This window comes from Echinops telfairi, unplaced genomic scaffold (assembly GCF_000313985.2).
Source record: "Echinops telfairi isolate 266 unplaced genomic scaffold, ASM31398v2 ScPeMD7_7469;HRSCAF=8507_1, whole genome shotgun sequence".
NCBI lineage: Eukaryota > Metazoa > Chordata > Mammalia > Afrosoricida > Tenrecidae > Echinops > Echinops telfairi.
The window spans coordinates 115461217-115471068 of NW_022111373.1; the positions used below are offsets into that span (position 1 = coordinate 115461217).

The following is a 9852-nucleotide window of genomic DNA, read 5'->3' on the forward strand; positions in this document are numbered from 1 at the left end:
ATGCACCCACTTTGTCTTCAGTGATCGTGTAGGGAAGGTGAGCATTGTGAAATGCCAGTTTAATAGAACAAAGTGTTCTTGTGCAGGACACTCATATATGAGTAATAGAGCTTTATATTCTTACAAGAGCAATTTTAAATTGAGAAAACACCGCAGCCCTGTCCAAATCATGTCCATAAGTCTGATATTAACCCATATGCCCAATACCAATCTGTAAATTCCTCTTCATACTCACACCGCACATGCAATGACGCTGAATGCAGGAAGATCCCAGGCCAGTGGGTGGAAAGTCTTATGGATCCAGTGGCAGTAGAAACATCTCAGTGCTGGTAGGGGTCTCCACATGGCTCTTCCAGCTACAGGGCTCTAGTTCCACCAGCATAGCTCCATGTGTTGGTCTAGCCTCCAGTGAGCTATTTATTTTCATCACGCCTTCAAATAAGGTCATCAAGCTATGACCTGATTGACAGGCCGAACTCCACCCCTTCACTCTGAATAGGCTCAAGTTGATGCGAGATTATGTAACTACCACAGAGGGGTATCCTTAAATCATGCGATTTAGACTCTTCTTGCTCCTTATCCTAGTCTTGGCTTTCTGAACGAAGCCATTCCAAAAGATGGTCTTTTTGCTAGCACTTTTGTTTTGTTTTTACAATGAGTCCTGTTGGTTACGTGTGTGCAGAGGCTCTGAGGAATATCCTCACCTCAGTCACTCCAGCATTCTTTTCTGTGTTCTTTCACGGTCTCCACATGGCCTCTGTTTCCCCATTCAGACGTGCAGCTCTTGATGCCTCATCTGGTCTTTTTGCATCTCAGAAGTGATTAGGTTTAAGACCCATTATACACTGCTGTGGTCTCATTACATCACAAATATAAGCTTATCCCCAAATGGGATTACATTCACAGGCACAGGGGATAGGATTCCAATACCATTTTAAAAAATAGTTTTATTGGCATATAAATCACATACCATACAATTTAATAATTCAATCACATTTAAAATTATGAACTCACCACAATCCATTTCAGAATATTTTCTTTCTCACACTTGCCAGCTCCCCATTTCCTCCCAACTTCCCCTGCTATGCCCCTAGTTAGTTATTAATCCAGTTACTGTCTCTGTTGATTTACTTAGTCTGTATTTCATGTACAGAAAACCATACAAAACACAGACAGCAAGCAAGCAAACAAAAACCAACAACAATAGCAAAATAAAATTGAGAAAAACCTCAATCAAAAAGAAAGCAGAAAATATTAAAGATGGAAACAACTTTAAAATGGGTCAAAAGGGAGATCAAATGATAAGGTATTACATTTTAACCTAACTACATCTCCCATAATCGACTTTATAATGTTCTCTGTCTGATAGTAAGGGTATTCACATGCCTGGACTGTGGTCAGAGTAATGTATAGCACATGGCCTGGGTCACCAAACGTTGGAGAGAAACTAAGCCAAAAGTATCCGATTGGGAACCCAGAGCTTATTCTCCTCTGGGGTTCTGTATAAGTATTAGTAAACCTTCTTTTCCTGATGGGAAAGTTGCTCCTCTAAGTTGACCCACCAACAGAAATGTAATCAATCACCTTCTCTAAGATTCACATGCCCCAACCTCCGGTCCCATTCATCTGGACTTGAAATTCCAGTAAGGTTCGATGATCACTCTTATAGGAATGTCTGTTGATTTGGAGTGACCTTAGCACAAGATTGTATGGTAGCAACTGAATGATCTTCTCCCTGAATCTTGTGAAACTGACCCCAGTTGAGGTGAAGTCTCCTCTCTCAAGGTGGTTTCTAAGGTGTACATAGAAATGGGTGACACATGGTTCACAGGCACTAGGAAGCTCTCTACCTCATTGCTGGGTGACTGGATTAGATGATATGACCTGAGAACAGAAATCTGCCTTTGTCTTGGTGTTGATCCTTAAAGGAGTAGACTGATCCAATCTTTTTCCATTCATGATTGACCAACTTCACTCAGCATAATGGTTTCCAGGTCCATCCATACCCTGAGATATTTCATGGTGTCATTGCTATATTTTAGGGATGCATGGCATTCCATTGTGTTGCTATTCCGGAGTTCTTGAGCTGTTCGTATTGATGGGCATTTGTGCTGTTTCCAGCTTCTGGTTATTGCATGAAGTGCTGCAATGCACATGGAAGAACATATTTGATCATATCTTGTCTCTTACTTTTGGGGGCTATTTGCCCAGCAAAGGTATTGATGGGTTATGCAGTATTTCTGATCCCAGTTGTTTTAGGTATCGCCATATTGCTTCCACAATGGTTTTACCCAGCATATATATTTTTAGGGGATCACAATTCAATCTATAATCCACCCCCACTGCATCGAGCTGATTCTGACTGCAAAGGACCCTGTAGATCACCTTAGAACTGCTCCTTAGGGTTTCTGAGAGTATGGATCATTACAGGGGCTTACAAGCTCATCTTTCTCCTGAGGAACTACGGGTGTCTGTGAACTTCCGACCTTTCAGTTAGTAGCTGTGTTAGTCTGCGTAGACTAGAGGAACAAATCCACAGAAACTCATATGTTTATCAGAGAGAGTTTTATATAAAGGGTAAGTGTACATTAATAAAGTATCCCAACCCAGTCCAGTCCAAGGCCATAAGTCGGACATTTACCCATATGCCCGACACCGATATACAAAGCCCTCCTCAAATTCACAAACCACACACAACGATGCCAAATGCAGGACGGTCACAGGCCAGTGGGTAGAACGTCTTTGAATCCAGTGGAGGTGTAAGCATCTCTGCGCTGGCAGGGGTCTCCACGCACGCGGCTGCTCCAGCACCCAGGGCTGCATCAGGGTAGGTCCATGTGGCTTCTCTTCAGGGATGTGTCACAGGAAATGAGGCTTGCCAGCTGAGGTGAAGAACTAGCGAAGGCAGCCACGCACTGATCTGACCATTAGAGAACAAGAGACCAGAGGAACCAGAAGGGCGTGGCTCACTGAGCCATTTATCTCTCCGCCCTTCAATTAAACAGCCCTTCAATGAATCCCACATGTATGCATTGGCCAGGTTGGCACAATAAACCTTAACTAGCACAGTAGCCTAAAAGTGCTACTAGAGTTCCTTCACGTTAGTATTGCGGGTCAGCACTGAAGGAAGTTTGGGTTTAGTAAATAGCCCAACTTTCACTTGGCCTCTAACCTTGTTCACGTGCATTCTCTCTCTCCTTTTTTGGTGACTTTTATCCAGGACCTTGAGAATTTCATAGCCAAGTTTGGAGACTCTGGTTTTATCCTTGTGACCCTGGGCTCCATGCTACATAACTATCAGATCCAGGATATCCTCAAGGAGATGAACAAGGCCTTTGCTCATCGTCCTCAAGGAGTGATATGGAGATACAAGACTTCGGAGTGGCCCAAAGATGTGCAATTGGCAGCAAATGTGAAACTTGTGGACTGGCTTCCCCAGAGCGACCTCCTGGGTAAGAGCTGCCCAGATCTGCTTCCCTCTTTTCATGTCCCTGTCCTTGGGTTCTGGTCTCTCCACGGGCATTCCCAGCAGCACAGGAAGGCTCTAGAGGACAGGAGAGGTCCAGCCCACTGCAGTCTTGGAAAGCAGTCGGGACTCCAAGGAGATCAGATGCCCAGTCATCTCACCTTTATTTTTTTCTTTGCCATGTTCAACGTTCACAGCCAGAAATGGTATTCTTTGCTAGGCCCCTGACACCACTGCGTGCGCACTGAACAAGGCCACTCAAATAAGATCCATGACAACATGTGAAGTCCAAGAATACAGTCCGGGTGGGAGACAGAGACAAGATGCACATCCTCCTTATATCCTATTGGAAGTGTCACAATATCTAACTGCCAAGCTGAGAAACCTCACTGCTGGTATTTTGCCCCAAGCATTCTCTAGTACGAGCTCATCACCCACTCAACTGTTTCCCCATCCTCTGTGCTCAGGGCTGTTTCTTGGGCACCTACTGCCACAGGCACTGGCTGGATCAGAGACCCCTAACCAAGATAATGGCTCAAAGAACTGATGTATTTAAGAAACTCCATAATGTGTTTCACTTGTCCGTGATGTGGGACGCATGCCCCCCATTTTCAACAAGTGCACCCGGAGGTTCTGCTGTAATTTCTGGTTGGAAGGTGCAGGTCAAGAGGATGTCTTCACTATCACCAGTCAATTTTGTTCACTATCAAGAAGGGTGAGATGCAAAGATGTAAATGCAGATTAGCGGGTTCTTCCCTGCCTTCTGGGCCGTCTCACAAGATTGAAGAGAAAACACACACAGACTCTAAAGATGACAATGCAGTGTAGGTTCTTTGACAGCAACATGAATTGCCATGTGCGTTAATGTGTCAAGAATTCAGAGAAGATGGAAGTAAATGGGTAGTGACGCATGTGAGAAGATGGCACACAGAGAGAATAGAGATTAGCAAAGCAAAGACAGAAGAGAGAAGGAAGGGGTATGGGCAGCTAGTACCCTTCTCTGAAACTTTCTTTGAGATATCCGTGGTCCTGGACAAGGGAAGGTGTCCATTCAGGAGCAAGTCTTGGAGTGTTGTAGAGTGGAAGATGTCCCCTCAGGGTATCTCCGGTAAAACCAGGGCCATTTCAATGGCCCCACCCACCACCGCTTGAGCGTGCCTTGGCATTTTCTTCTACCCTTGCTCTACGACCTGGTTTTATGAAGATTTTCATTATGAATTGTTCTGTTTTCTCTGAGACAGCTCATCCTAGCATCCGTCTTTTTGTCACCCACGGTGGACAGAATAGCATCATGGAAGCCATCCAACACGGTGTGCCCGTGGTGGGGATTCCACTCTTTGGAGACCAGCCTGAAAACTTGGTCCGAGTCGAAGCCAAACACTTAGGCGTTACTATGTCATTAAAGCAGCTCAAGGCAGAAACATTGGCTCGCAAGATGAAACAAGTCATGGAGGACAAGAGGTATGCAACTGTCTGGGCCCGTGGTCACTTCGGCCAAAGGAAGCATTGTATAAAAGGCCATGTGGGCGCCCTTGCTAATAGAGCTGAAACTCCTCTGGCATGGAATGAGAATAATCAATGTGTTAGTCTGGGTAGACTAGAGAAACAAAAATTATAGACACTCATAGGTGTATAAGAAAGAGCTTTATATAAAAGAGAGATTGACTACTGAGAAAACATCCCAGCCCAGTCCAGATCAAGTCCATAAGTCTGGTATTAGCCCATATATCTGATACAAATCTATAAATTCCTTGTCAGACTCAGGAAACACATGCAATGATGCCTAATGCAGGATGATCACAGGCCAGTGGGTGGAAAGTCTTGTGGAGCCAGTGGCAATGTAAGCATCTCAGTGCTGGCAGGGGTCTCCATGTGGCTTGTCAACAAGAATGTCTCACAGGGAGTGAGCATGTGTCCCACCTCGAGCGAGCTATTTATCTCCTCACTGCCTCCAAATGAGAACATCAAGCTGTGACCTGATTGACAGGCTAAACTTCACCCCTTCACTGGTCTGTTTCAAATTGACAACAGATTATGTAACTGCCACATGCAGGCATGCTAACAGCTGACGTGTTTCCTCTGAAACAAGACTAGAACAATGTAGCTTGGATGCTAAAAATGATTTTATTTTTTTACCTTAAGGATTTTGAGGGACATGACAATTTTACAGAGATCATTGATAAATCATGAAAGAAGTTTCATTCTTATAATAATATACTGAGGCACAAATTGGCTTTTGTGCTCCCCGCATACACCAACGTCTTCCTCTCCACGTCTGGGTCGCTGCCCATGCTGTGCTCTAGGACACTCCTTCCTCTCTCTTCCTTTGGCTGGCTCTTGACCTTCTGGTCCGCCTTCAATGCCATCTTCTCAGAGAGACCTACATGGCTAGTCAGCTCCCTCACCCACCTCAATTATATTATTCCCCTCTTAACATGATTCCGGTTCTGTAATGATCCTATTGGCTATGTTTTCCTATCTGGCCAGTCACCGCATGCTAGGGAGTCAACACCACAAGAACAAGAGCAAGAGGAGGCTCCTGCTTTCCACTGGTTTCCAAAGCCAAGTGTCAGACCTTCCACAGAACATGGGGTCAATGACTTCTGCTCCGCGAATCTAGGAGAGGGCCAGGTGACCTTCACCATACGGACTATCCAGCGAAGTGAACCTTAGTGATAGCATTCTAACAAAGAAGGACTGGATTCCTTGGTAGAGCTCTAAAAGCACACCTCTTCAGCCGCAAATCCATGCTTACTGAGACGGCTTGGCACATTGCTGTGAGGTGCCATCAAGTTGGTTCTGACTCTTAATGACCCTCAAGGACAGAGCAGAGCTGCCCCGATGGCTTTCTGAGGTGGCAGCACTTTATGGGAGCAGAAAGTCCTCTTCCTTCTCCCACACAAGGCAGGTGGATCCGGAGTGCTGACCGTGTCAGCACAGTGCATGCCCCACTATGTCACCAGGGCTCCTTTCCTTTGCACAGAGGGGACAGAACATTCATTTTATTGCATGAGTGGGAAACAACCACATGGCTCGGGGTTCTGAGCCTGAAAAACAGGGGTAAGTCTTAGGCGTCTGCTGACCCCAGGAATTTGGACTATCTTTTCTGTCTCACGCGTCACAAATATTCACCTTCTGAGCAATGGATGCCTAGCATTCTCTAGGGCGTCAGGGGCAAGGGCTCCCAATACCAAGAAGCGCTTCCCCTGGTGTAAGAGTCATTCTGGTCTAGAATCTTTCCCAGACAGTTTGCCGCACCCAGACTGACTATGTAATTTGTGTGTCTGGGTGCCAAGGAAAATGTGTGGCCCCTCGTGTACAATGTATTAGGAATTTCAAGCTGGAGAGTGCAGAGAAGAAATAAACCAAGTAGCGGGTCCTTCCCAGGGATGGACCGTGTGGGGGCACAGTCCTACACCCATGAAGCTGCCCTGTCTCTGAACACTCCAGGGACGCAGGCCTTCCCAAGCCCATCAGTCCAGAATCACTTTTCTCATGTAGTCCAGAGCCTGGACTCTCATGTTTGATAATACAATAATTCCACCATATGTAGTTCTCCAGGTCTACCCTTGGGGGAAGCGTGAGTTGTATGAACTTACACCATTTTTATAGTCCAACGCTATGTGTGTACCTCTGTGTGTATATTTGTTACTGGGTTCTCCAAGGACTCAGACAAACAGGCACCACCGGATCAACTCTTCCTCGAAACTCCCTCTTCTGTGCATCTGGAGGGAAAATGCATCTCCTGCAAGTCTTCTGAGAGCACAGCAGTGATGGCACCTCTGTCTCTGCCAACAGGTACAAGTCGGCAGCCATGGCCGCCAGCATCATCAGGCGCTCCCACCCGCTGAGCCCCTCCCAGAGGCTGGTGGGCTGGATCAACCACATCCTGCAGACAGGGAATGGGGCACACCTCAAGCCCTTTGTTTTCCAGCAGCCTTGGTATGAGCAGTACCTGCTGGACGTCCTCTTGTTCCTGCTGGGGGTCGCCCTCGGCTCCATGTGGCTTTGTGGGAAGTTGCTGCGCGTGATGGCCAGCTGGCTGCGTGGGTCCCAGAAGCTGAAACAGATGTGATAGGAGATTCCCGGGTTGGCTGTGCAGGGGACTCACCGTTCCTTGGAAAGGCTTCCGTCAGCACAAGCCACGCGCAGTGATCTCCTGACTCCTCCATTGGCTGGTGATTCTGCATTTGCTTCTCAACATTGGCTTCCTCTATTCTGAGATGCTGAAATGCTCTACTTTCCGGCGTATCACCGGGTCCGGTGTGAATCGGGGCACCTCCGCTCAGCCAACCCTGCCTTTCTCGTCACTCCCGTGTCCTCGACACGGTTCTCAGGCCATTTCATCTTCCTTATGTAATCTCTCCCCATTTCTCCTCCCATTGCTTTTATTTTTTTTTAATGAAGGTGCATTGCAGCTGTGTGAATAACAGAGGCAAACTGGAAACTACCAACATGTCTACTAACGGCGAACAGTTAGACAAATGGCTACATCCATACCTGGGAATGCTTTTTAACAATCATAAATCATAAATATCAATGGCTGATGCACGCAACTACCTGAAGGGTTCTCCAGAGAATTATGCTGAGTAAAAAAACAAAAACACGTTCCAAAGGATTTATATTATAGGATAGTATTTATACAGCATTCTTGCACTGACAAAATTGTCGAATAAGAAAGCAGAAGGAGGGTCCCAGGGTTTAGTGAGTCATTGTGTGATTGAAGTGGATGTTCCCATAAAAAGGTTCAATGAGGGACCCCAGTGGTGCTGAAAATATTCTGTCTCCTGACTGGATCAATATCAGTATCCCAGCCATGCATGATCCTGGGCTGCCGTTCTGTGAGCTGTTACCATGGGTGGGGGTTGTGGGGGGCGGAACTAGATAAAGGCACAATGGGATACTTTACATTCTTTCTTACAACTGCATGTGAATCCACATTTATCTCCCAATGGAGACTTCCATTTGAGAAAACATAAAGGCTAAACTTGCTTGCTGTGTTCTCTGGCCCCCTTTCTTGGCATTGAGGGCTCTTGGCCTGGGAGGCTTTGCTATTGTTCTCATCTGGAACCCCAGGGTCTCTACTGCTTCCCCACAACACGCTTCTGAGGGCTTCTCTAAATATGGCAAAGGGGTCTGCTGCGTGCCAGCCTCATACGGGAGCAGACAAAGCATTTTCTTAGCAGATTTCCATCACTTTTAATTAAAAATACATATGTCTGGATTCCTCATTCGAGACACAAAAGCCAAATCATGAAATAGGGAGCTAAAAACAATGAGTACAAGAAAGAAGGAAACGTTCTAAAATTGATTGTGGTGATGATTATCCAATGCTTCTTGATAGGCTTGAACTATTGAATTGTCTGATATGTAGATTATGTGCCAATAAAACTGCTTTTATTAAAGCTAAACCATGAAATAAAAACCTTAGATCAATTGGATTTTATAAACTTAAAAACTTTCACTCTCCTAAATACACCAACACAAAAAACAAGGCAAGGCATACAATGGAGAAACTATTGATAAGGCATTATTTCAGACGAGGCAATTGGATACAGAAAACCTACATCACTCTTGTAACTTAATCATAAGACAAAGGCTGACATCTTTCAGCAGACACATCACAAAAGATGTACAAATGTTCAATTAATTCAAGATGAGGTGCTGAACATTAGCCATCAGAGAAATGCCAAATAAAACTATAATTAGTTACTACAACACATGTAGTATGTTTCCAATTTAAAGACTGTTAATGCCCATATTGTTACTGTTAGAGGTCCAGTTACTGGGACCTCCTAAGGGCAGAACAGACAGAGCTGCTGGTTTCATATCATCCTCAGAATTATTGCTGCGTTTGAGCCCATTGTTGCAGCCATAGGTCAAGCTATCACCTTGAGGGTCTTCTCCTTCTTTAAAGACCCTCGGCTCTTCCAAGCATGCTGTCCTTTTCCAGAAACTGGTCCCTTCGGATCACATGTCCTAAGTATCCTTACAAGGAGCCTTCCGACTGTACTTCTTCCACACACATTTGTTCATGCTCTGGAAGTCCATGGTACTTTTAATATTCGATGTCCACATAATAATCCAAAGTCATCGATGCTCCCTAACTCTTCCTTATTCCTTTTCTGAATTTCTCATGAATATGTTGTTGTCGTCAGGTGCTGTGCTCTTAGGAAAACCACAGGGTAAGGGCCCTTACTAGAAATGCACTCGACCCAGTTCAATAAGTTGTCTCATCCAACATCGGTTGATTTCATGGTGAACAAGGTACTGGGCTGGGCACTTTGCAAGATGCAAAGGCAACTGGACTCTCTCTCTGTCCTCCCAGATCTCTCAATTGGGGACATGCTGTCTGTCTTACTGGCTGATTAACGGGAACATTCGTC

General features: G+C 45.5%; 1 protein-coding gene across 1 annotated transcript in view; it reads left to right on the top strand.

Annotated features, from left to right (window-relative positions):
- Nucleotides 1–8902, top strand: part of LOC101662508 (UDP-glucuronosyltransferase 3A2) — a 24493-nt gene extending 15591 nt beyond the window's left edge. The window contains exons 5-7 of the mRNA XM_004698358.2: nt 3221–3452; nt 4708–4927; nt 7265–8902. Coding sequence (XP_004698415.1) covers nt 3221–3452; nt 4708–4927; nt 7265–7541 — 729 coding nt within the window. The 3' untranslated portion in view covers nt 7542–8902. The remainder of the gene's footprint in view (nt 1–3220; nt 3453–4707; nt 4928–7264) is intronic.
- The last annotated feature ends 950 nt before the right edge of the window (nt 8903–9852 follow it).